Source organism: Camelus dromedarius, chromosome 23 (assembly GCF_036321535.1).
Source record: "Camelus dromedarius isolate mCamDro1 chromosome 23, mCamDro1.pat, whole genome shotgun sequence".
Taxonomy (NCBI): domain Eukaryota; kingdom Metazoa; phylum Chordata; class Mammalia; order Artiodactyla; family Camelidae; genus Camelus; species Camelus dromedarius.
This window is the reverse complement of record NC_087458.1, coordinates 14153037-14179991: the sequence shown is the minus strand read 5'-3', so window position 1 is coordinate 14179991 and position 26955 is coordinate 14153037. Positions and strand designations below refer to the sequence as shown.

Below are 26955 nucleotides of genomic sequence, written 5' to 3'. Positions count from 1 at the left end.
GAGGGTAGGAAAGGATAAACTGGGAGTTCAAGATTTGCAGATACTAATATATATAAAATAGATGAACAGCAAGATTATACTGTAATAGCACAGGGAAACATATTCAGTATCTGGTAGTAACTTATGGTGAAAAAGAATATGAAAATAAATATATGTATGTTCATATATGACTGAAGCATTGTGATGTACACCAGAAATTGACACAACACTGTAAACTGACTATATACTTCAAATAAAAAAAAATATATGTACAAAAGAAAGAAAGAAAGAAAGAAAAAGAACAACTCCACAGTTACACCTCTGATGCTCCATGCTCCTCTCCAGAAGGTAGAGAGCACTTAGAGCCACTGAGGTTTCCAAAAGGCTTAAGATAGCGCTCTGCATGTAGAAGGCACTCAAGAGATATTCCTTGAACCAGCAGCAAACCAACTAAGGTCAGGCATGGGACTTACCACTCAGCATCCTATCGGTCTGGCACAGTGTAGGGCTCCAGTGGAGAACTGGATGGCGTCTCCAGCAGGCCATGCGTACTGACCGCCTCTGCCATCAGTCTTCTCATGGTCCCCCCATAAGGGCAACACGGGTGCCGTGGCAGAGTCTAGCACGTGTTTTCTTTGAATCTATTCTTGCGTTCCAGCCACACAGGGATCCAGCACTGTGGTTCAGGATGGGCTGCCCTGGGGTTTTCCCCGTCCCTGCTGCTGCAGACCCTGAGGTTTACCCCGAGCAGACTCTGAGCTCCTCTCTTCTGGAGAGAACGGTCCATGTCCACTGACACTTGTGGCTGCAGCTCTTTATGCCCAGAGGCAGAAGCGGTCTGGGCGGGCCCGTCTGCACTTGCTTTCCCGGCTGCTGTGAGCCAGGCCTGGCCATCTCGAGTCTCCTTACCTGAGCATTGATTAACCCTGCGCTGTAGAGGCTGGCAGGACAAGAACCTTATAGGCATAAAGCTGCAGAAGGTACAGGCAGTCGAGGACATGAAAACAGCCCCTGCCTTCCCCATGGTGGTTGTGGAGTGTGTTCCTGACAGCAGGAACTGTGTTCTCCTCGGTCCTGAATCCCTAGCACCTGACGTGGTACCTGTACCTTGATAGGCGTTTGTTACATGTGAGTGAGTGAATGTCTCCACACTTTGCAGGCTCAGTCCTGCCCCAGTTCGCAGAGCAATATGAGTCTGAGGCAGGGGATTCTGGAGCAGCCTGGGCACCTGCTCACTCCACCACCCGCTCCCAGGGGTTTGGTTTTGACTCAGCTTCCCTGTCTGGCTGGCTCAGGTTACAGTCACCCAGGTCGGGGGACCTGTGGGTTCCCCCCGCCGTGGTCCTGGCGGTTGATCTGACACAATTCAAGGTGAATCCCATGCTGTGCACCAGAGAACTCAGGCATCAGTAAGTATTTCTGTCCTGCAACAGGCCCTTCCCTCTCTCTGGTCTTTGCATGCCTTTATTCCAGTCGTTCTTGGGGGTCACATGTTTGCAGGTGTGGCTGGAAGGAGGGAAGGGATACAGAAAACCAAAGGAGGGGCTCTGTCCTCACGTACCATCCCTGTGCTCCCCTGGCCTCCCGTCACCTATGATCTTCTCCTTACAGGCTCCCCCGGCCACTCTGGCTCCACATCCATGAGCCCATCGGCAGCCTTATCTACAGGGAAGCCAATGGACAGCCACCCCAGCTACACGGACACCCCAGTGAGTGCCCCACGGACTCTGAGTGCGGTGGGGACCCCCCTCAATGCCCTGGGCTCTCCGTATCGAGTCATCACTTCTGCCATGGGCCCACCGTCAGGAGCGCTGGCAGCCCCTCCAGGAATCAACTTGGTTGCCCCGCCCAGCTCTCAGGTAGGTGTCTGTCCTCGCCGAGCACTCTCCCGCCATCTCAGCCAGGCTGCTCCTGGCGTGGCGCTGGCACTCAGCAGGTGCTTACTGTGTGCTTCCTGAAGGGACTGGGTTGTCTCTGCAGAATTCCCTCCTGTAGGGCCTTCACTGAGTGTGTCCTTAGGCAGAGCAGCCCCAGAGAACTGACGATGCCTCAAGGTCTAGGGGACTGTGGCCAAAAGGGAGCCACCCCTGTGGTTTCAACGGTTCAGCCCTGGCTGTGACTTCAGCGTCTCTTGGGTCTGTCTGTCTTCCATGGGGTGGACCGCCTTGATTCTTCTTGATTCAATATTGGATATTTTTCGAGTCAGTTAAGTGCCCGGTGCTTTACTACATGCTGCAGAGGATACCAAAATGATCTAGATGTGGTCCAAGAGCTTACAGCTGAGAGGGGAAATAGGCAGGTGTGGGACATGGCTAAAGCTAGAACAAGGCAGAGTGTGTTACAACCGTGCTGTCTCTGAGATAGAAGCGAAGACTGTGGAAACCCAGGGAGAAAAGAAAACTTGCCCAGCTGAGACCCACTAATTCTGCCCAAGTGGGTAGGCTCAGTGGGCTCAGGTGCTGTGTCCAATCTCATAAACTAGTCACACCAGAGCCAGGGTTAGACCCCAAGTCTCCCGACATCCCCATGAGATCTTCTTGTTGGTTGCCAAGGAGTAAAAGAGGAGTCATCGATGCTCCTCCGGAGTCTCGTGGGGGACGTGGGACACCTTGCCGATGAACTGCAATGTTCTGAACCGAAGGGGTACAGAACGGGACCTGTGGACTTCCCAGTCACGTGTTCCATGCGGGTGTCAACCGCTCAGAGGAGTGGGGCGCGGACAGTGGTGGGGAGGGGCAAGTGTTTACACCACTCTCACCCACCGTCATCAGCAGAGCTGGCAATACGCTACCCTTCAGAATGTGGGACCCTGAAGAGATTTGTTTTGTTCATTTTCTTTCAGGTGAATGGATTCCAGGCAGGCAGGTCAAAGCTAACACAGACTGAAAGAGAGGTCGAAGTTCTGGGACAAAAGTAAAATTTTGCAAAGGGCATTCACATTCACTCAAATAATGACTTAGCAGGACCTACTCCGTAGCAGACTGTTTGACACTGCCCTAGGGTCTGGGGATACGCACTGAATAAGTCTTTACTCTCCTGGAGATCACTCTGTAGCACACAGGACAGGCAAAATGCAAACGAACCAACGAGATAGTTTCAAACGGCAATCAGTGTATCCATGAAGAAATAAAACAGGGTGAGGTGATAGACAGTGACAGGGCTTGTGGGTGGGGTGGGGGCAAGGGCACAGGCCCTCCGAGGCTGCTTTTAGCAACCACACTCCGATCTGATTGAGCCAAGCCTGGCCAATAAAAATTCAGCTTCATAGCCGTGTGAGTGGCCGGGCCGCTATTCCTGGACCCTATGTCTGTACAGAGGGATTGGGGTTGAAAGGTCAGCTGAAAGCTCTGGTCCTGGCCAACTGGGCTGTGTGCAGAGGCCAAGTTTGGCTTTGGGAGCTATATTAGGCTTGCCAAGTGCTGGTGAAGCCCAGACACCGAGCAGCGTTGCGGGCTTGGGCTCTGGAACGACACGGCCGTGACACTTTGCCCAATTAACTAGATGACACAGGACATCTAGTGCCTTCAGTGTTAGCCACAGTGAGCTGGACTCTGGACACTCTGGGCTGACTATTCCTGTGCATCCTGCCTTTCTTGCCCAGGATTGGGTCTGAGTGGGATTTGTACGGGAAACATGCTCCTTCCGTGACCTGGGTCTGGGGTGAGTGCGGTCTGCGGGCCAGGGGAGGAGGGAGGCGCCCAGTGGGGGAGCGGCTGGCGGGGTGTCCTAGTTCGTGCTCTGTCTTTCCGGGGTTTGAGCTTCTCTTTTGGCTTTTGTTGGATTTTCAATCTAGGGGAGTAAAGAGGACTGAACCAATACTCCGGAGGCAAGGGACGGTGTCACCTTTTGCAAACCACTGTAACTTTTATTTATCTCTGTTCCTTCTTCTCTGTTGTGGGGTAATGCATTCTGCCCTGATGACCCTACAGCGATTTTCATGAATATCCAAGGAGATGTGGATTTGAAAAATCACTTCTTAAGTGCTTGAGATGCTCTGTGGTGGTGAAGTGGTCGAATCATTCTCACGCCTAGATGATGTGTTATGCACCTAGATGGTCATTGGTTCAGGTGTGTGTACTTTGTTGCTGAAAGGGTCTAGAGAAGTTCATTTCAACCGCATTCATTGAACTAAGCACTGGAGATTTAAAACATGTGGAAGACTCAGTCCCTGCCCTGGGGAGTACCTAAGTGGAGGGAGCACTTTCCAGAAGCACCAAATGTATAATTGGAAAGTACTTATGCAGTTTTCAGACAGAATGGTCTAGATCACATTTTCCTGAGTGTGTGTCATGCTGCATTTTTGTGTGATGTCTGTTCGCTGGTCTCTCCCGACCCTGCTGCCTGACCCGGGTTCTGTCCCTTATAATTCCCGCCCAAGTGATAATTGATAATGGAATGGTTATCCTTTCAGATGTTTGCATTTTATAGAGAATACTCTGATGATAAAAATTGCAAATGTTAGTGCTAGAACAGCCCTTATAGGTCATCTTGTTTAATGGTTTAAAAAAGCCATGAAGCCTTTTCTTCCAGTGAAAGCATGTTTGGAAGCCTAATATATGTCGAGTAAAAGCAGGTCTGGTGAACCAAAGGCAGGAGATATGGCACCTTCTTACTCAGCCTCCTGCCGCACACACGCTCTGAGCTTGAAAACCACTGCTCTAGTCTGTGGACGAGAAAACGGAGTTGCTAAGTGAAGTCACCTGGTGGAGATCACACAGCGAGGAAGTGGGAAGACCAGACTGTGCTTTTCACGACAAAGACCCTCATTAGATTAAAGAAATGCCACTTGAAGGAATCCAGTCCCTGGAAGAGGGGCGCCTGCCTGCAGCCTGGCCGGTCGGCCACATATCTGCCTTGAGTGGAATAATTTGGGCTGAAAGCAGCTCAGAAATGTGGGACCTGATGTTCCGTGATGGCTCCGGGGCATCCAGGATGCATTCGGTCCTTGGCTGAGAGTCTGCAGATGGAAGACAGGCCAGCCAAGTGTGTTTCTCTCCTGTTCTCAGGAGCAGCCAGCCGCCTGGTAAATCCCAGCTCTAAAGTGCTCACTTCAGCAGAGCTGCTCCTAATGGAACAAGACAGCTGGGGCTGCGGGACTGGGGACCAGGCAGCTAATGGGTTTGAGCTCTGGTGGCCGCCTTCTGTCTCATCCCACCATTGCTCTGAGTCCACACAAACCCCAAGCCAGCCAAGAGGCTGACGGAGAAGAGCGTCAACCCACCTATCTCAGCCACTGCCTCTCATCGCCATCCAGACGCAGCGAGAGGAGGGTATTGGAGAGGGGCTGCTGGGAGAGAGCGACCAGAAGCAGGGTAGCTCCTCCAGGGGGCTCATGGCCAGTGAGGTGGGGCAGGAAGTAACCAGGGGCCAAGGAGATCTGGGGGGCTCTGGCCACACGAGACAGACAGAGTAGGGAAGGAGGAATGATGACCTGGGATCCAGGTGCCAGCTCCCGCCTGTTAGATCTCGAAGGCACCTAACCTGGTGTCTGCGCAGGTGCAGCAGCTTTGGGTGTCTCTCTCCTCTCGTCTTTCCACGTGCTGCTGCTTCATAGTTCGAGGGCACTAGTCCTCTGCTCAAAACCTCATGGCTCCTCGTTGCCTCTCAGATTAAATCCACTCTCTTTAGGCAGGCAGTTAATCCTCAGGCTCGGTCACAGCCCACCTCCAAGCCTTGTCTCCCATCCATTCACTGGACACAAATACCTGGGTTTCCATCTAGGGCTTTGTTGTCAAAATAGTTTGCCCATCACTGGCCCACCCAAATCCTACCCATTTTGGAAGGCTGTCAGGTCCCAGATCAGATGCCACCTCCTTCAGGATGTCTTCCTTAATCTCATTTGCTTGTGATCTTTCTTTTCTAAACTAACCCAGCTGGCTTTTAACATCAGAGCAATGGCAGATGAGATGGAAGGTGGCCACCAGAGCTCAAACCCATTAGCTGCCTGGTCCCCAGTCCCGCAAGTTTCCTGAAGCAGTGCCTGCGTCTTCTTCCTTTTTGTACTCCAGTAGGATTTCTGAAAAGAACAGATGAATAAACCATCTTAAGGCTCAGTTTTCTCATTTGAAAAACAGGAAAATCTCACAGGGTTGTCATGAGGACTGAAAGTTATTTAGTGCTGAGCAAACTTTCCTTGGATGGTAGCGCCAAGAGTGGTGATAACAATAATGGCTGTGCTGTGATCGCTGCAGGCTGGAGCTGGCGGAGATGGTCCCGCTAGAGATGGGAATGGGAGGGGAAGGTGGGTGAGGGCCTCCTGAGCCCCAGGTGTTGGTGCCCTCCTCCCCGCTCCCATGACCTTCTCATCCGTCTGAGGATTTGAGGACAGAGTCATGGTCAGCTACAGGGCTCTTTCTCTGGGGTCATCTCATCTAAAATGCTTCCATTTCATGGGGTGCATCTATGTGCTAATAATACTGGTTTCCTTGAGACACTCAGAATTCCTTTCACCTAGGACGATGTTGGCTCAGAGTAAACATTCAAAATCTGAATTAATGGGATTTTATTGGAATGATAATTGCTACAATTTAAGGAACACCTCCTGTGTGCCAGGCATTGTGACAGGCATTTTACATCATTATCTCATCTAATCCTCCCAGTGACTCTGTAAGTTATGTATTACTATGTTCATTTTACAGACAAGGGCACCAAAGGTCAAGGAAGATTAGTAACTTCTTTGAGGTCATGCAGCCAATAAGGGTAGACTGGGTGTCAGTGGCAGGCCCGTGTGACACCAAAACATGTTTTCTCCACTATTCAATTCTTTCTATTACCAGTGATTCTTTCTTTCTTTCTTTCTTTCTTTCTTTCTTTCTTTCTTTCTTTCTTTCTTTCTTTCTTTCTTTCTTTCTTTCTTTCTTTCTTTCTTTCTTTCTTTCTTTCTTTCTCTCTCTCTTTCTCTCTCTCTCTTTCTCTCTTTCTCTCTTTCTCTTTCTTTCTTTCTTTCTTTCTTTCTTTCTTTCTTTCTTTCTTCTTCCTTCTTTCCTTCCTTTCTTTCCTTCCTTCCTCTTTCTATTTTTTAATTTTTTATAAAATTTTAAAGGTTCGGTTCATTTACAGTTATTATAAAATATTGACTGTATTTCCCGTGTTGTAAATACATCCTTGAGCGTGTCTTACACCCAATAGTTTATACTTCCCCTCTCCCACCCCTGTATTGCCCCTCCACCCCTCCCTGATGGCAACCACTAGTTTGATCCCTGTATCTGCGAGTCTGCTTCTTTTTCGTTATAGTCACCAGTTTGTTGTATTTTTTAGATTCCACCTATAAGTGATATCATGCAGTATTTGTCTTTGTCTGGTTTATTCCACTTGATTCTTAATCCTGGTTGCCATTAGCATTACCTGGTAAGCATAAGGAAATACCAGTACCAGTGGAACCTCAGACCTTTTCTGGGTGTGGGGCCCTGGAATTAATTTTTTCCCAAAGCTCCCAGGTATACATTCGGGGTTGAGAACCACTGTGTTCCACCGAAACAAAACTAAACACTGACTCTAAGATCCAGATGTCTTGCCTTAGCCTTTTATAAAAAGGAGGGAGCAGGAGGAGGAGGAAGAGGAGGGAGCACTCTCCCATCACATACGTGTTTTCATCCCTCATCCTAATTAATTTTTAAAAGTTCCTGGTGATTTTGATTTCAAAGCAAGGCCCTGAAAGCTGTCTTCTCTTTTTTGCATCCCTCACAGCATTTAACCCAGAGCCTCTGCCCTCCTCCTGTGCTCAATAAATATTTGCTTAGTGAATTGAAAAGCTAGTCAATTTAGAAGGAACCTAAGCCAGGCTCTGTTGTATTTTATGTTTTATTGATCATGCCTTCTGTCCCAAAGGCCTTGAATAGAGAAGAAAATCCTACCCTTGGATCAGTTGGGGAATTAACAGTCACTTCAGTTAGGCAGTCTGATTCAAAATTCACGTAGACCACGCAGAAGTCCCTGGACCTCCCCTTAAACCTCTGGGTATTCACCAGGTGCCTCTACCGGGCACTTAAACACACACCTGCTCAGCACCACCTTTGTCTGAATTACTTGGATGTGTTCTTAGTTTTTGTGCACGTTCTGACTCCTCAGTGAGATCGTGCATTTTTGAGGAATGAGAGACAGATCTAGGTTCTTTATCTCCCTTCACAGCCCAGAATGTTGACCTGTAGCCATGAGTCCAGAAATGCTGCTGACTGGATGACCAGCTCATATTTCTTTAACTGTTTTTTCATTAATACAAAACACACAGCAGTGGCTTCTCTGTAATCTCCCCAAGAGCACTGGGAGACATGGAGGGAGACGAGGTGAAGAGCTAACGTTAACCTGTGATAAGGGGCGAGGAAAGCGATCCACGCAATGTTCCTTTATGGAGCCATTCAAGTCTACCAGCTCCCTATCCCGTGCCAGGGTCACACCAGGCACTGGAAAGACAAGGCGGACAGTCTCTGGCTCCAGGGATTTTCGTGGGGAGAAAATTTATTCCTTACAGACAAGTTCAAAAATATCACCTGGGGCTTTAACCTAATTTTTGGTGCTACTGCAATGATTTGGGCATTTGGCTTAGCATCTTCAGTAGGTTTATTGAGATGACCACTACATACATCTTCTCTTCCATTTTACTGTAAAGTCCCTAAGGGTGTGCAATTTATTTACCTTTGTCCCCTGGAACCTGGCATGGTGCCTGGCATGTTGAGCGCTTGGTAAATGTCTGTTTGCTGATTCGCTAAAGGAATGGATTTGCATATTTTGCTTGGTTCTCTCCGGAGTCTAAGTCTTTCGCCTGAGGGTCATATAGCTCCTCTTGAAGCCCTGCTGAGTAGGGAGTAAGTTGTTAATAAAAAATTTAAAAGTGCACAATGGACTTGTCCTAAGTGTGCTGTGCAATGTAGATTTCTAGCTCAAGTAAAACATATGTGTCAAATGAGTAAAAGCGGAGCGCTCTGATGGAGATGTGTTGTGATTTTTGGTTTCGGTTTTGGCATTTAGAAATGATTTAGTTCCTCTCTGTTACTATTTTTCTCCCTTAAATTCACATCCCTCCTAGGCAATTGTAGATATTCTGTGCTTGAAAACTACTTCTTGAAATAGAGCCTCTTTTTTTTTTTTTCTTTCTCAAGGATGGTCTTGTTGCTTTCTGCCTGGGGGGACCGAGCTTACCCTGGCTCTGTGTGTTACTGTGTTTTCCCTCTTGTAGCTAAATGTGGTCAACAGTGTCAGCATTTCTGAGGACATCAAGCCCTTACCGGGGCTTCCCGGCATCGGAAACATGAGCTACCCGTCCACTAGCCCTGGCTCTCTGGTCAAACACATCTGTGCCATCTGTGGGGACAGATCCTCAGGTACGTGCAGAAGCAGACGGCCCTCCCAAGTGACCCATGCAACAGGGGTCCCAGAGAAGTCACCTGTGCCACGGCCCACCTGGCTACTTTGTACCCAATGAAAGAAAAAGGGGTCCTTCACAATGGTCCAGCTTGGGGCCCAGGCTGTGAATTTCTGTCACTGTAGTTTTGATCAACTGAAAGCATGACTTCGTTTGGGGGGATGAGATTTATAGGCAACATTTCAGAAGCCTCCTTCTGGCGTTACTGTGTTGCATGTGTAACTGGGATAGAGCAGCTGTTGTGATGAGCAAGTGTCTCAAGCTAGAGTCTCTTGAAGTTAAAAAAAATATTTATTATAATTAAAAATAATATCTCAATGTGGGAAATGTGGGAAAACTAGAAAAGGGCCAATGAAAACTAAAAAACTTATCTCCGATATCCCCAACAAAGATAAACCTTTGATATTTTAGCATTTTTCCTTCTACAACATTACAGGTTTTTAACATGTTTCCATGGGTGGAAATAAATGCATTTTCCCTGATTTCATCTTTTTTGACCCTCTTCCATTTTTTGCCAAAGTTTTTTCTTTCCTGACTTTTTCCCTACCTCTCCATCATTCCTGCCTCTAACTAACTCCTCATCTCAGCAATTTTGATGACAGGCTAATCCCTGATTTGATGAATAAGATGAGGAAGATTCTTTTCTATAGCTCATCTCTTATTGTCACCAAAGCCACTGCAAAATGTCACTCCATTAAAAGTTCCTGGTGCCTGGAACTTACTTAGCTACATAACGGATGTTTGCTTGTCCTCAGAAAGTTGTTTCCAAATCATGCAGACTTGGCCGTTGCCATAGCAGCAGAATTCCAACCACACCCTGAAAGAGAGTTTTCTCTGCTATGGGTTACTTGAAATTCGGGGTATTCATTCATATATGGAAGAGCCATGGGAATGACAAATTGGTCCCATATTTCTTAAAGACAAATATTTCAGATCTGAGAGCATTAGGTTCTTTGGGCCTAGCATAAAATCCTGTGTTTAGTATTGCTGGGAGTTTAGTAAATTGGTATACTCAACTGATTAGGTGCTGACTAAGTTCACCAGGAGGCTGTCTCTGGCCACCAAGCCATCTTATGGTGACTTCCTCTGAAATGTAAGCACCTTGGGTACAGATATTTACATTGGCTAGTTCGCAGGGACTTCAAATTCACTTTGATATCATTTAGGCTGATACCAAATCAGGAAGTCGTGTCAGGTCTATAGCTAAAGAACATCACATGTTACACTCAAGAATCGGACATAAATATGTTTTGAATGACCTGCTTCACTATTTTTCAAGTCCCACAATTCCAATCAGTTGAGCGTAGCTGCCTGGTGTGTAGTATTGAGAAGACTTCCACTTAGAAGAAGTGTGGTGATTGAGTGTTGGTACCTGTGTGGGCATGGGTATGGCGACTCTCCTGACACAAGTCAGCCATCCCTGGCTGGGGTCATTGAAAACTGAATGTGTGGAACAGGTGATAAGGGCAATGAAACATTTAACAGATTATTCTGGATCAAGCAAAAGCCCCTTCCATCAGATCTTTATGTCACATTCAAGATTACATGTCATATCACGCCATAAAGATCATATACCAATTCATTTCTCCAATAGGCAACAGCATTTAAAAAATTTACAGGTTCCTATTCATAGTTTATGGTGGAGGATAATACTTGTAAGTGAGATTCCTACGTCCTTCGGCTTCAATTATGGGGAAATATTAGTGAAGCTGACATTCATTTCCTGCTGGAGAATACGTAACAGGCATAAATATTTTTATTTATTATATATACTAATATCTTGATTGGAGGTAGGACATTTTGCTTAACTAAACACAAGAGTTACCCCAATAAAGTAAATATAAGCAAAATCTTAGGTCAGGACTTTTTTTTTTTTAAACATTTTTTTATTGAGTTACAGTCATTTTACAATGTTGTGTCAAATTCCAGTGTAGAGCACAATTTTTCAGTTATACATGAACATACATATATTCGTTGTCACATTTTTTTCACTGTGAGCTACCACAAGATCTTGTATATATTTCCCTGTGCTATGCAGTATAGTCTTGTTTATCTATTCTGCATATGCCTGTCAGTATCTACAAAGTTTGAACTCCCAGTCTGTCCCTTCCCACCCCCGTCCCCCTTGGCAACCACAAGTTAGTATTCTATGTCTATGAGTCTGTTTCTGTTTTGTATTTATGTTCTTTTTTTTAGGACTTTTCTAATAATGCTTTCTGGAATGAGTGATTCCAGAGAATCACTTCCAGAGGCAAGGCACAAAGAAAGGCATATTTACTCGGCCTCAGTTTGGTTCTGCGTTCTCTGCTGGTTGTTCTTTGCTTTTGTTCCCATTGCCTAGGTGATGGGCCAGTTTCCCCTGGGGGGAGAGCCAAGGGGTCCTTTTGAATGAAAGAGCCAAATAAACACAAGGATGACTTACGGGGCTCTCTTCTTGTGAGCAGGGAAGCACTATGGTGTGTACAGTTGTGAAGGCTGCAAAGGGTTCTTCAAGAGAACCATAAGGAAAGACCTCATCTACACGTGCCGGGACAATAAAGACTGCCTCATTGACAAGCGCCAGCGTAACCGATGCCAGTACTGCCGCTATCAGAAGTGCCTTGTCATGGGCATGAAGAGGGAAGGTGAGACTCCCCGCTACCCCTCCCTCCGCTCCAGGGAGAGCAGTCTGCACATAAATAATTGTGGGAGACAAACGCAGGACGTAGGAAAGGGTCCTGCTAGTCTGGACTATGTGGGAAGAGGTTTGAAGGGGAGGCTGGAGTGACTTTAGGTACCATGATTTCTTGAGTACTGCAACTGAACGCCCCCTGCCCTGGTCAATGTGTACCCGAACAGACAGAGCAGGAGCATCTTCCTCCTCCAAGTTCACTTATCCACTCCTGGAGCTCAGGTGATGGTCCAATCTGCATCCTCTCCTTTTCTCTTCCAATAGCCAGGCAGCAAGTCTCAGAGCTGAGGTCTTGGGGTCCTGGTATGCTGCCCTGCAATGGAGCATCCAACTGACCTTCTGGGCTGAGCCAACTTCTCCCCTCTAATCCTCACTCCGGGGAAGCCTGCTGGTTTGATTAATCTCTCTGGGCTTTTATAACCTTGGTCTGCTACAAATCCTCTGCAATTGGTGTATTCCAAAGTCTTTTGGGATTATTGGCATTACCAATAATCAGACTGAGCCTTCTCATTCAGAGAGATCATCACTGTGCATTTTTAAAATGCTGTATCTTTCCATTTACAGTGTGGGTTAGCTGGGTTGTTGTAGGAAAAAAAAAAACATTCTGAAAGTGCCTTCTGTTCATTTACAAGATCAAAAAGTCTTTCTGTTAAATAACACAAATACATGGACTTGGTTAGTTAATTAGCTAGTGGACTCAAGCCGGTGCAGTGTATAAATGGTGAATCTTAATAGACTTCGGGGTAAGGAGGTCCTGCCTCTCTCTCTAGGAAGTGGGAACAGGGCATTTAGTCAGTCCCAAGTGGATCCTTATTCTTGAAGAACTTTTCTGTGAGGAGTGGGGAGGCTGGCTGAAAGGACCACCGAAGAAAAAGTTTTTTTGACCCTTTCTAAGAAAGAAGGCTACCAAGAAGGAAAAAGGGAGATTCTTAGCATGTTTGAGATGGAGGTAGCCCTTGAGAATTTAATAACCCTAAGCATTCTACAGCTGAGGAGACAGGCTTTGCCTGGTGATGTGGATTTTTCCAAGGTCCCAAAGGTAGGTGATGAGCAGAGACTAGGACTTCTTACTCCCAGACTGGAGCTCACATCACATTGCTTCTCCTGCCGGGGTGCGAAGGAGCTCCAGAATTAAGGATGGAATCTCACGTTGACAGACCCCAGAACCAGGGAGGGCCCTCACTCTGGTATCTAACAGGAATCTCAAATTAACAGGCCCAAACCTGTCCTCCCAGCCTTTTCATCACACGGTCCTCCCCATTTTAGGAAATGGCCCATTTTCCAGTTGCTCAGACCAAAAAACCACTGGACACCTCTTTTTCTTTCATACACCACATTCAGTGGGTGAAGAAGTCTTGTTTCTTTCGCAAAATATGTCCAGAATCTTTCCAAATCTCACCACTTTTACTGCTATCGCCATAATCCAAGCCACCATTGTCTTTTGTACTAATACAGATAACCTCCTGAGAAGTCTCCCTGACTCCCGTTTTTGTCTTCCTACAGTCTCTCCTTATCAAAGCAACCAGAGTGAGGCTTTGAACAAATGGGTCAGGTAAAGCCTTTCCTCCACCAAAACTCTCCAATGCCTTCCCTTCTTATTCAGGAAAAAGGCAAAATCCTGGTTATGACTTCAAGGTCATATTTGGTCTGGTTGCCCCATGTCTTTCTGCTCCAACCTTCCTATTCTCTTTACTGGGCCACCAGGGGTGCTCCCACCTCAGGGCCTTTGCACTTACCATTCTATCTGCTTGGAATGCCCTCTTCCCAGGTATCTGCTTGGCTCACTCCTACTCCTTCATACCTTTACTCGATTTTCAACTACTTGATAAAGCTTTGCCTGACGACTCTGTCGTAAATGCATCAACCACTCCTGATACTTTCTGTTCTCTTTCGCACAGTACTTACCACTGTCCGACATACTTTTAAATTGTATCCATTGTCTGTTTCCAAGAAGGCAGGGCTATTTTCCCTGCCTTTTCTTCTCCCACAGCTGTATCACCAGTGACTAGCACATAGTAGACATTTAAGAAATACTTGTTAAGTGAATGGATGAGTGATTTCAACTGAATATTGGAATCAGAACTTTTAGTAATGCAGGAGTTCCTAAAGATGATCCATTCACCCACACAGTCATTCATTCCTCAAGTGTGAATGGAGTGCCTACTTTATGCTTATGTCATACTTGCTGTAGAGGGGTCGACGATCTCATAGACGGGCACATGTGATGTGAAAAACCGGCTGGTAGACAGTGTCTTCTCTTCACCAGGATAGAACTGATACTCTGTGAGTATCAATATGAAGGGTCACTTTTTAAGGGTTACTGGGCAGCCTTTCCTTCACCACTATCATCTCTGGCTTTGATTTACAGAACTGGGGGCTCAGTTTGGACACCTTCATGAGGACAAAAATAATAAAATCCTGGAACAGATAACTGAGTGATACAATGGGATTTAGACTCCAAGGGAGTTGGATGGACAGAAAGAGATAAAATTGGGGTGGGCTCAGAATTCGCCTCCCCGGGCCCAGGATACATAATGATGAGGCTGGAATGGATATTTGCTATTATCTGTTGTAACACATTCATCTCCTGAAAGAAGAAACAGAGGTTCTGAGAGGCCAGGGTCTTGCCTAAGCTTACGTAGTAGCAAGCTGAAGGCAGAGCTGATGTAAGACTGGGGCCTCCTGATTTCCAGGCCACCAAACAATCCTCAGAGGTCCTGGAGAAGTCTCTTTCCATGGTTTTTGGTCATTTAATGTAGTTTGGATAGTTAAAGGATGGGTTCTTTCTGAGGCAATTTGCGGGCAGTGTCAGACATCCATTTGGGTTTATTGGTCCAAAGAACCCAGAGCCTTGGAGGCAGTACAGAGGGCTTAGAGACCGGCTCAGGGGGCAGCCAGCCTGGATCCACCACCTTCCAGCTCTGTGACCTCAGACGGGTTACCTAACTTCTCTGTGGCTCATAGCACTTCAGAGGTTTCTCATGGAGGTTAAATGAAATACAATCTATGTAAAGTGTTGAGCGTACTTCTCACACAGAGCTAGAGCTTCGTAAATGTTGGCCATTTTAGTACATCACAATAAATGTATATTGGACTAAGGGGTAAAACTCTGTTCTAATCCTCTTGTAGATCCCCTGAATGTACCCAGCTGGATGTAGTAGCAGTAGCTCAGAATGTCCTCCCCGTAGAAGATTTCCTCCAACAACACACACGACTCCTCCTTTACGACAGTAAGATTTACGGCACACACACCCGAAAAGGAGTGAATAGCAATGGATCACTCAATTAGTGGCAAAATTGAAATTAGAATCTGATTCCCTGAAGCCAAGGTTGTTTCTTTGAAGCTTGAAGGTTATTTTCTTTGAGTGTTACTAATCTGCAGAAGAAACTGACCGAGGGTCAAAAAAGGAATTTAGTTTGCTTTCCCCCATCTTTTCAAATCAAGACAAATAGAAGCCCATTAACCTACCTTAAAAAAAATTAATACGAGAAGCATTCAACTTTAACCAGTGTATCCAACTGATGATAAAAATACACGGAAGAGCGTCTGTATATTGTCAGTGAGTGGAGACTAATAGAACGGACAGAAAGAAAGGGTGAGGGAGGAGGAGAAACAAGAAGAGGAAGGAAGAGATCAAAGGAGGCATGGAGAGAGGACCAGAGCAGAACCCGAGAGTGTAAAGAGAGACCGACGGGAGGGAAAATGCTACCTTTTCTGACCTTTTAAATAATTATTCCATTTAAGTGTCACAAAACAGTCTCAGCTAAGTACTATAATCCGCACTTTACATATAGGGAAACTGAGGCTTGGTAGGCTGAGAAATATGTCTGATGTTAACTAGCTAGGAAGTGGCCATGCCCAGTTTGAAAAAGATTTATTTGACTCACGATTTTTGGTCTTCTCCTATTTTCTTTTCTATGTTCTCTTTCTCTTCTGTTTCTTCTTTTTCTTCCTCCCCTGCTTTAATCTCTCTTCTCTTTCTTCCTTTACTTCTTTCTTCCTCCCCTCCCTCCCCCCAACCCTGAATATCATTCTCAGCTTGAGGCTTCTTGGTGTATCTCTGCTGGAGACTTTGGAGCATCAGCCGTGTTTTTGCTGTCAGCCCCTTCTTTGACCTACTTTGAGAGATCAATAATATCACTTGCGTGACAAACCAGATGTCCAGCATCCAGTTCCAGTTCATTCTGCAGCCTCTGTGGCTCCTTATCCCCTCAGAGAGTAGGAGGTGGCTTGGAGAGTGGACGATGGGGAGGAGGGGAGAGGAGATGGGAGGCTGAAGTGGCTGATGGAGTAGCTGTCCCCGAGTTCCGGCTTAGCTACCTGCTTAGAGTAGAATTTCCTTGATCCTTGGGATTAAAAAAAAATATGTTTTAATATTGCATTCTGCTTATTGCTACTGAGAATAAGAAGATGCAAACTGTAGCTTTTGAAAGGATGGGAACTAACCCAATAGAGACTGTTCTCCCAATGAAGAGGACAGAATTGGGGAGGGGGTCTGCCTGACATCCTAATGTATAGACCCAGGGGGTTCTTTGATAGAAACCCTAAGTTTTGGGAGGCTGAGATAATTCCAGCCTACCCCTTTCCCTATGTACCCTTCCCCACCCCTCCAATTCGGCTGCTGATTCTGAAATGTCATCTAGGTGACATTCCTCCACCCTTTCACTGACTAGATACTCACATGGCTCCCCGAAGATCTTCCCTGACAAGTCAGATCAGGTGATGCTGCGTTCAGGCCGGTGCACTGGGGGCAGACCTAATGGGACGTGAATGCCAAGGATGATGCATAGGATCTGACAGAAGGAGTTTTTAGAGTAATGTGCTTGCTACTTAACTGTTGCATGCTCACGGTTTATTTGAGGTAGCAGGTGGAGGAAGGATACGGGAGACTGAGTGTAAGGAGACAGTGGGTCATTAAAAGAAAGGGCAGAACTGGAGGTTATTCAAGCTTACAATGTACGCTTCTTAGCGTGGTCACCAAAATGAACTGGAAAGAATATGGACTAAAAAACCCATAGTTCAGCACAGGCATAACCAAACAGCTCTGCTTTCTTGGTTTCATCTGTTAACAATACAAGGTCCCTGATTCATCACCATGATGATGCCCATTTTACAGATGAGGAGACTGAGGCTTAGGTAGGTAACTAACTTTCCCACAGTTGTCCTGGGCCTACGGTAACAGCTGCACATCCTTGTTCCTGCCAGCTGTGCAAGAAGAGAGGCAGAGAAGCCGGGAGCGGGCAGAGAGTGAGGCAGAGTGTGCCAGCAGCGGCCATGAAGACATGCCTGTGGAGAGGATTCTAGAAGCTGAACTTGCCGTTGAACCAAAGACGGAATCCTACGGTGACATGAACACGGAAAACTCGGTATGTGGTCTTGGGGCTTCCCCTATCTCCCATCTCCTGGATGGGGCTGGAGGTGGGGAAGGGGTTGTGTCTGAGTCCCAGAGCCTTTCCTTCAGAGTCCTTTGTTCTCCTTTCAGACGAATGACCCTGTCACCAACATATGCCATGCTGCTGATAAGCAGCTGTTCACGCTCGTTGAATGGGCCAAGCGCATCCCCCACTTCTCTGACCTCACCTTGGAGGACCAGGTCATTCTGCTCCGGGCAGGTAAAGGAAAAGGACAGAAGGATCCTTTCTTCTGGGGACAAGCACTGGGGCTGCCACTTTGAAATTAGCACTTGGGATCATAAAACAAGCAATCTGTTGGGTCTGTAACCCGTCCAAGCTGTGCACCTTGTTGTGACAGGATAACTCTATGCAAGGTTGTTCTTTTTTATATTATTTGTGGGTTCAAATTTGGATGGCCCTTCCCCAAACCCTTCATTCCCAGATGAAACGCTATTTGTTAATGGAGGAGGAAGATTCTTTTTCCATGCAGATTTTACCCTGGCTTTATAATTTGCATTTAATTTTCAAAGACAGTTCAAACATTTTTATTGAGGACAGTCTGAAGCTGTGTCTCTTTATTGTTATGAAACTGGAACAATAGAGATAGTCCCATTTCACAGGTGAAGCACGGGAAGCCAAATATTTTTGCTCAGGCTTGTACCAGATGGATTCCGGGGTCCCTTCCTATTTTAAGATGCTCTGTGCTGTAATCTCCCCTGCCTCCCATTTCTGGGACACGGTGCAGTTGACATATGCCAAATCTCCTCTTTGTCACTGAGCCAGCAGGGAAATTTCATGAAGATTGGCTGAGCCTTGGGAGCCAGGCCACTCATTTCATCCCTGTTAGATAATGAGTGATCCCTGAGTGTTGACAGAAAGCTGTATACAGTGCTGGGTCCCCCTAGACAATGTCAGAGATACAAAACTAGGTTGCCAGGTCCTGGGGGCAGAGACTGCACAGTGTCCTCGTTTTATCCACCGTGGCAGCTAACATAGTGACTATTACCTGTTAAATCTTCAATCCATATTTGTTGATGGACTTGGGGAGAAAAAGAGTGTTTGTCCTCAAGTTGCCATTCTGGGCTGCACTGGGGAGATGGTGGGAGATGGGCAGAGCCACAAGTCAGAGGACCTCAGTCTTATCCTTTGTTTCTTCACTGACTTTGGCGTTGTCCGGAACTAGTTTTTGACCTCCCTGGATTTCTGGTTCTACTTTTATGCCAAGGCATGATAATATAAGAACCTGGATGATTATCAACGAAGCAAGAGTGCGGTCAGGTGTCCCTCAAGGCTCCCTTCTTATCCTTGCAGGGTGGAATGAATTGCTCATCGCCTCCTTTTCCCACCGCTCAGTTTCTGTGCAGGATGGCATCCTTCTGGCCACGGGTTTACACGTCCACCGGAGCAGTGCCCACAGCGCTGGGGTCGGCTCCATCTTTGACAGGTGGCTCTCTTCTGCCTCCAGTGCTTGTGTGTGTGTACGTGTGTGCACGTGTGGGCAGGTCCCTGTGGGTAATGCTGAGATGGGGGATGGATGGCCCACACAGCTGTATGTGGCTGGAAGCAGAGACCATTCAGCATCTAAAACATAAACCTGGGGAATGAGAAGGGATTAAAAGAAAGGTTGATAGAGAGGTGGAGCCCCAGGCCAACAGTTACTGGCAGACGAAAGAATCTGTGATCCCAGTGGGTTTCCAAGAAAGAGACTGGATTATTGACAGTACCCAGTAAGGTGGAAGAGGGGAGCTTGAAATGCCTTTCCTAGGAGGCAGGATGGGAAGAAGGGTGCAGGATCTGATGTTAGGAGTCCAGGAAAGATGAGCTGAAGGGTTTGCTAGACGCTGCACCAGGGTCCCTGGGGGAGGCCAGCAGCAGGGGAAGACCTACCACCGTCAGGCAGCAACAGCCTCAGTCTGGGATTCTGTGCCTTCAGTGGTGCTAAAGGGAAATTAAGCCAGGTGATTTAAAGAGCTGAGTGGAATGAGTAGAGATGAATGCCTTGGGGGTGACAGGGTGGAGAACTGGCAAAAAGAAGGATGAGGTTGAAAACAGTCTCTCTGTCCAATGCCTGAGCTCCGTGGTCCCTTTCTAACACCATTATAAGTGGCCTTCCAGGGCCAAGTGCATGTCTACTTAAGCTGTCTCTACTCTTTCCCTGCCTTTGCCCACAACATGTTCCACACGGAGACCAACGTGGTCTTCAGTGAACTCAGCCCTCTTGATGGTGCCTGGAGATTTCCCCCCATCACTGAACACCGTCCTCCGCTGTGTTCTTCCGGACGTGCGAAGCCCTCGCCCTCCTTTGCTGGCTGCATTTCTACCAGTTTCCCAGTCCTCTAGGCCGCCTTTGCAGCGCCCTCTCTGAGCTCACTGCCCTCCCCTTGGTGCTCCCCGGGACCCTCACCATGCCGCTTATTGGCTTTGGGCTGCTGCTATGTGTTGCTTCTGTGTCTCCTCCTTCAATTCGGCCGTGAGCTCCTTGACATCAGGGGCTGCATCTGACTCATCTTTGTGCCCCTAGCACCTGGCACATCATCTAGAAAATGGGGTGGGTGTATAATAAGTACGGGTTGCATCCATTTTATCAGCCCTTGGCCTGGTACTCATGATCTTCTCATCACCTGCCATCGTTTCCTGCGAACAGAGTCCTCACCGAGCTGGTCTCCAAGATGAAAGACATGCAGATGGATAAGTCGGAGCTGGGGTGCCTGCGAGCCATCGTGCTGTTTAACCCAGGTGACTGCGTAGTGCGTAGCCCTTCTCCGTGGTCAGCCCCCAGTGCACTGATGTCTTGTGGTCCCCTAGCTCGGCTGAGACAGAGAAGGCAGGGCCAGGAAACCTGCCCTTGGGGAGGGCAGAGCGCCGACTCTTCATGGCCTGTGCTCCTCCAGCCGTCTTGAAAAAAGTGTGTCGGGTGGACTAGGAGTGCGCATGCTGAGGGGCGTGTGGGGAAGACAGGCGAGGACAGAGGCCTGGGGTAGTAGTAAAGGAGGTGTTAAAACATGGTCGGGTTCTGAATGTATTTTTAGGCAAAGCCAGTGGGATTTGCTGATGAATTGCATATAAGGTGTGAAACAAAGAGAGGTATTAAATATAATTCTTAGGATTTTTTTGTTTTCCTGAGCAGTTGGAAAAGCAGATTTTTCATGGACTGAAATGGGGCTCCTAAGGGTGGGTGGGTAGGAAACACCTAGACCTGGAATGGGTCCTCCTCCTTTTACTCACTGCCATTGGCCAAGTCTCAATCAAGCGGCCCAGCCAGCTGCAAAGGGGACTGGGGACTGTATGCAGCTGAATGAATGTCTTTACTCAGACATTCAGATCTGGGTAGCTGTCCAAGAAGCAACTGTTTACATGAGTCTGGAGTTCAGAGAAGAGGACCTGAGACGTACGTTTGAGAGCCGTCAGCCTAGACCTGGCATGCCGGGCTCTGAGACTGGTATGCACTCATCAGGGGGGCACACCGAGGCAGAGCGGAGAACAGGGCTGAGGGCTGAGCCCTGGGGCACTGGCGACATTTAGATGTTGCAAAGAAAGTGAGTGAGACAGGGAAGAACGAGAGAGTGGGGTCCTGGGGGCCCAGGGAAAAGAAGCAATTTAAGAAAGAGGAAGTGATCTGCCACGTCAGATGCTGCTGGGGGTTAAGAAAGAGAAGCTTTCAGAATTACATGGTGATTTATGCACGCGCTCCATCTCCTGAATTAGGTGGTCAGATAGTTGATGTAGGACATGGGCCTGTCAGGGTTTTGTACCCCCATCCCTTCACTCAGTCCATGCTTAGCACTTGGTAAGCACTCAGTAGAATAAAACTCCCCTCCCTGGAGTCAGTGGTGGGTATTTTTGCCACAAGAGTTTATTGGATAGTTGGGGTACAGAAAGGAGAGCTGGGGCACAAAGAACCAGCTTTGTGTTTTTCACAATTGTCCCCCATCCAGCGTGTCTCTGGTCACTCCATGGGAGGTGGCCTGTGTAGTGAATGGGGACAGCCTTTGTAGTGGGGTGTCCAGCAGAGGTGTGTAACCAGTGGTTAAAATCGTCATCTTTTTCAGATGCCAAGGGTCTGTCCAACCCCTCCGAGGTAGAGACTCTGCGAGAGAAAGTTTACGCCACCCTCGAGGCGTACACCAAGCAGAAGTACCCGGAACAGCCAGGCAGGTAAGGGCGTGCTGGTAATGACCATGGCAACCCTTCTTATTTGCCACTGGTGGATGGTGACGTGCAGCAGGCACTGTCTAGATTTTTTCACAAGATCAAAGCCAATAAAACATTGGCTCCAAGAGGTCTGGTCTCTCTTGCTCACCCGCTCTTCAGCATTCCAGCATCAGAGCCTAATGCAGTGCTCGACACACACTACACACCTTGAAAGGTTGAATGAATATGCAAATGAACGAACGACTATGGGAATCATTATCTCTGATTTTAAAAAGGCACCTTGGCTCAGAAAGGTCAAGGAACTGGCCCAGGGTCACAGAGCCGGTGCATGGCGGGGCGAGGTGTGAACCCAAGTTTGTTTGATTTCAGAGAGCTTGTGCTTTCCAGGGGGACTGCACTGCTCTCTGCTTTGGCCCCAGGGAAGCCCCCCTGTGGTAGAAGGTACAGGCTTTGGTAGCTGAGAGGGGTGACCGCTGGCCCCGAGGGTGCCGTCTGTGTAGCCTGGGGCAAGGCACTGGGTCAGGGCTCCTTCGCTGCAAAGGAAGACATTGGTCAGAGGATCTCTGAGGCCCTTTACCAGTATTCCGGAGTCATTAAGAAAATGCTTTCCTCAAATGTTTCCCCCAAAGCAGAGCTAAAGAAACGCTTTCGTCCTCTGCTAATTCTAGTTAAAAAGAGAGAAGGTGACCCTCAGATCTCACAGAAACCTGAAAATGAAGCTTGAAAAAACTGCTTTAAAGACATTGGTTTGTTTTTTAGAATTCATTGTATATGTTCCCAGTTCTCACGGATGGCTTTTATTCCTCTGTGAAGTCTCATTTCCATTAACCCATTTGTCCTGGATCATAAGCCGCTGTCTATCAGCTGTCCAGAGCAGGCTGAGCTCTGTTTTTCATCAGAGGCGATGAAGGCATCGGGGAAAGTGGGTCCCGGCCCTGTGGGAGGGTAAACATGCAGGCCTTGGGTGGGAGAGCGAGCAAGCTGTGACAGCAGACCTCTCAAACGTCGGTAGCTGAACACGGGTTTATTTCTTGCTCACAAATCAGTCCTGGGTGGGTAATCAGTCTAGAGTGTTGACTTTCTTCCACACCATCACTCGGGGACCCAGGCTCCTTCCTTCTTGGGGCTCCACCGTGTCCCGAGACGCATTGTGTTCTGCCTCCTGATGGTGGAGGGGGTAGACGGGGAGGAGCACAGAGGTGAGGCCAGGTGGGCAACCCCTGGACCTGGAAAGCACCCCCCTTTCCTTTACTCACTGCCATTGGCTAAGACTCGGTCACACGGCCCAGCCAGCCGCAACTGGGAAGTGTATGCAGCTGGATGCCGAGGAAGAAGGGGAGACGGGATTTTGGTGGACCCCTGGCAGTCTCTCCTACCTCTACAGTAGGGCCTGGCTGCCAGCATCGCTCAGCCTCTGTCCAGTGGGCGATGCCTGGAAACCCTGTGCTGGATGAACTGTATGAAATCTCCCAGCCGCAAGGCAGCACCACACGTTTTCTTGTGCGCAGTAGTGTGTGCAGGGCATCAGGACTAAGAAGGGCCATCCTTTCCCTGGGTGGAAAGTAGCTCTGGGTAGTGCTGTTTATCTCTTTAACAAACAAAACTCTCTTTTTCCTTATTTTAAAAGCAAAGCATACTTCAGTAGGAAATTTAAAAAAATTCAAAAAAATAAAGCAGGTAAAAAAATTGACCGAAGTTTTGGGGGTATATTTCTCTCTAGTAGCTTTGCGCATCAATGAATGCATACATAGAAATGTGTGTTTAGATAGGAAATCATACAGTTTAGTGTATTTCCTCCGTTAGCTATTTTAGGCATTTTATCAGATACTGAAAAGTAGAGAATTATTGATTTTGATGCTTTTGTATTGGGCGGATGCTTCCTAATGTATCTAGTCACAGCCCCGGGGTTGACATTTAGATGGTTTCTAATGAGAATCACTTTAAAAACCGTGGAACTAGCTGATTTCTTAGGAAGGAAACTGCCAGGGGGTGCCTCGGCTGCCTCCAGGCACCAGGAGGAGATGCCAACACTAGGGCAGGGCCTGGGGGTTCAGGGAGGAGGTGCAGAAGCCAGGCCCCGCGCATGTCCCTTGGGCGCGTCCAGCACTGCCTGGACGGAGGGTGAGCCCCCGAGGCCGAGCAGGTCCACTGGGGATGTCACATGACTCCACCAGGTGGGCAAGCGTGCTGAAGGCTGGTCACCTCTGGTTTGCAGAAAGTGGTAAGGGGTTCCCAGCACAGCCCGTGAAGGTGGTTTTCTCTTTCTCGGTGGTGGAGGGCTGCCACTCCGTGGAGACTTTCCAGAAGTGCACCTCCCAGGGGCGAGGCGTTCTGCTTCATCTAGCTGCAAAGGAGAGCTCAAAACCCAGGCAGGAGGGTGGGGGGAGGGGTGGGAAGGGATAAATTGGGAGTTCAAGATTTGCAGATATTAACTACTGTATATAAAATAGACGAACAACAAGTTCATGCTGTACAGCACAGGGAAGTATATTCAATATCTTGTAGTAACTTATGGTGAAAAATAATATGAAAAGGAATATATGTACGTGTATGTATGGCTGAACTATTATGCTGTACACCAGAAATTGACACAACATTGTACACTGACCATACTTCAATTAAAAAGAAACCCAGGTGGGGGACAGAGCTCATAGGAATATATTCTCTCTTTCGCGGAGCAGGTGCCTTCAAAGGCTGTGAGTCCCCCTTGCTGCCAACATGTGAGCCAGGAACGTGACGGCTGCCCCGGGACTGTGGCCATTAGCAGGCGTGTTTATTTCCACTGCCCTGATCTCAGCTCCTAAACCCGGGACAGACAGCAAAGAGAGCAGTGTTACAGTGTGGTTAGCACTTCACACATTGTCAAACTTTGACATTTAGAGTAAAAAAAAAAAAATCCACTTTCAGAGCTACTCTCAGCCCAACTTCACACTTTACAGAACACTCAACTCTGCCTAATTCCATAAAACTGGTTCTTGGCAGAGCCACGACTAGGCACTCAGCCTCCTTATCCTTGATCTGACAGCCTCTCGCTGCACAGGGATACTGGTCAAATGCACTCAGAGGCTGAGTAATCCAACATTTTTGAAGGTTTGTGTTGGCCTTGGTCTAGACCGTTAAAGTTTCCACGTAGGGAAGTAATTCCAACTCTTTTAGATGGTACGACTTTATTTTTCTTATGTTCCCACATTTCCTTAAAACTTCATGTGGCTCTAATGTAGACAGATACGCATTTTTAAGGAGTATTAAAATTCCCATTTGAAAACGTTGCATGAAATGATGGCATGACGTCCAGTGAAGAGCCAGTCCCACCGGGAACTGCTGATTTCAAGCCATAGCGACCAACGTGGTTTCAGCTCTTGTCCTTTTTACTGGAAGTTGTGAGTAGAGTTATTTGATTTCCAGTCATCCTGATTAATAACATTAAACATATGCTTCACTGGCACAAAGGATTATGAGAGCCGAAGAGGGACCACAGAGGCAGGTGGGCAGTGTGGCAGACTGAGGGGCCTGGAAAGGACCTTGCAGGCGTGAGGCTGAGTCCTTCACACACTAGGGTCTCTCCCTTTGGTGAGCCTCACAGCTGAGGTCCTTCATTACAGAAGAGAGAGTGTGTGTGAGTGTGTGTACTAGTGTGTGAGGGCAGGTGAGAGCAGAGGAGAATGTGAGTGTGTGCAAGGGTGTATGAGTGTGAGTGAATGTGTGTGTGTGCATGTGCATGTGTGAGAGTGGGGAGGGTGTGCACGCGCGCACATGTGTGAGTGTGTGTGTGTGCATCTCTGTGTATATGATCTCCCCAAACAGACCACGGGCCCCTCAGGGGCAGAGTCTACTATTTTTTTTTTCTTTCTCTCTCTTCCTAATTTAAAGATAAACACAGACTAAGAAGTGATGTATAAAGTGGTCATAGATTGGGAACAAAATCTGGTAAATGAGGCAGACTGAGGGCACATTGCTTACCGTTAGTGTGCTGTGAGGAACGGGGGGGGGGTGTCTGGTGAGGAGGTAGGAACTGCCTATCCTGAGGGAAAGGGCTCACCTGGGCCCCAGAACCTTCTGCAGTGCCTGGGGGGGGGGGGGGCGCGTGGCAGGTGCACACATGTGGTCATCCAAGCGTGAGGGCTGCCACAGCTCCTGCCCTTCGCTCTGCCATGCTCTGCTCTAAGTGCTGCCGCAAGTTTTCACAGGAACCCTCGGGCACAGAGGACGTAAGGAACACCGGCTCGTTAGGGCTGGAGATGTGCGTCCACAGAAGCAGGCTAGCTCTTCCTCTCAACCACCATGAGTGGGGGTATTGAGGGCCATTCTGGGGCATGGCCACAGAATTCAAGAGCTTCTCAAGAGGTCACAGGTCCAACTTCCACCTTTAAGAGGCTTAACAAGAACTCTATTTCTGACGCTCCCCAGGATTAGGGATTCTCCAGCTGCCTTAGTGTCCCCTTCCAGGCTCTTCTAATCAAGGAGCCCAGAAGAGCTGCCTCCTGCTGGCAGCTGCCCCATGCATGCACATCCCCAGGTCCTAATGTCTCCTGGCTTCCCCGCAGGTTTGCCAAACTGCTGCTGCGCCTCCCAGCCCTGCGCTCCATCGGCTTGAAATGCCTGGAGCACCTTTTCTTCTTCAAGCTCATCGGGGACACGCCCATTGACACTTTCCTCATGGAGATGTTGGAGACCCCTCTGCAGATCACCTGAGCCCCGCCAGCGACAGCATCCCCACGCAGGACTAGCCCGGGCAGGTGTGTGTGGACCCCCGCCCTGCACACGTTCCTCCACCCTCCCACCCTGACCCCTTCCTGTTCCCAAAACGTGATGCTTCTAATAAAGAAATCTTTCTACACATGCGACTTTTATAGGTGGAGTTTTGTATGGATGTTAAAGGTAAACTTTCTTTGCTATTTAAGGGGATAGGGATCTTTCTGGAAGTCCTTGGGAAAACTAACCAAGCCTCTGTACATATAATTGGTTTAAATTATTTTTTCACTTGCCATGGAAAGCCAATGAATGAATAATAAAGTGATATATATGCTATTGGCATTGCTTGGAGCACGGGGTGTGTTATTGTGCTGCAGGGCAGTTATCGCAGATGTGGGGGGAAAGGCACTGGGGGTTAGGGAAGGGGCACTGGGGCTGGGGTCCTGCAACAATAAATCCCACAGTTAGATACTCCAAGTCTAAGCTGGGCACATCCAGCTTTGCCCCAGGGTAGCCCCTGGAGCGATTAAGAAGAAACATTGTTTTTCAGAGTCAGCTTGGTTTTTCTGTTTTTGTTTTTGTTTTTGTTTTTTTTTGCTTTTTTCCTCTTAAGAATAGTGATTACTAACAACTTGTCCTGACTGGGAGCAGTGGAGTATATAAGACCAAGAGAAGATGTTCCCTGATGGGGGAAAGTTCTTGGATCCAA

The 26955-nt window shown here is 47.8% G+C and overlaps 1 protein-coding gene across 2 annotated transcripts in view; it reads left to right on the top strand.

The window, feature by feature from the left end:
- RXRG (retinoid X receptor gamma) overlaps positions 1-26588 on the top strand; it is a 41871-nt gene extending 15283 nt beyond the window's left edge. The window contains exons 2-10 of one of the 2 annotated variants that reach the window (XM_010984434.3): positions 1591-1838; positions 9152-9296; positions 11782-11961; positions 17215-17375; positions 17492-17621; positions 18714-18846; positions 20047-20138; positions 21452-21557; positions 26099-26588. In XM_010984434.3, coding sequence (XP_010982736.1) covers positions 1591-1838; positions 9152-9296; positions 11782-11961; positions 17215-17375; positions 17492-17621; positions 18714-18846; positions 20047-20138; positions 21452-21557; positions 26099-26246 — 1343 coding nt within the window. In that variant the 3' untranslated portion in view covers positions 26247-26588. Of the gene's footprint in view, positions 1-1590; positions 1839-3415; positions 3640-9151; positions 9297-11781; positions 11962-17214; positions 17376-17491; positions 17622-18713; positions 18847-20046; positions 20139-21451; positions 21558-26098 lie in introns of those variants that run through there. The other variant, XM_010984435.3, reaches the window with a different exon arrangement.
- Positions 26589-26955: the final 367 nt, after the last annotated feature.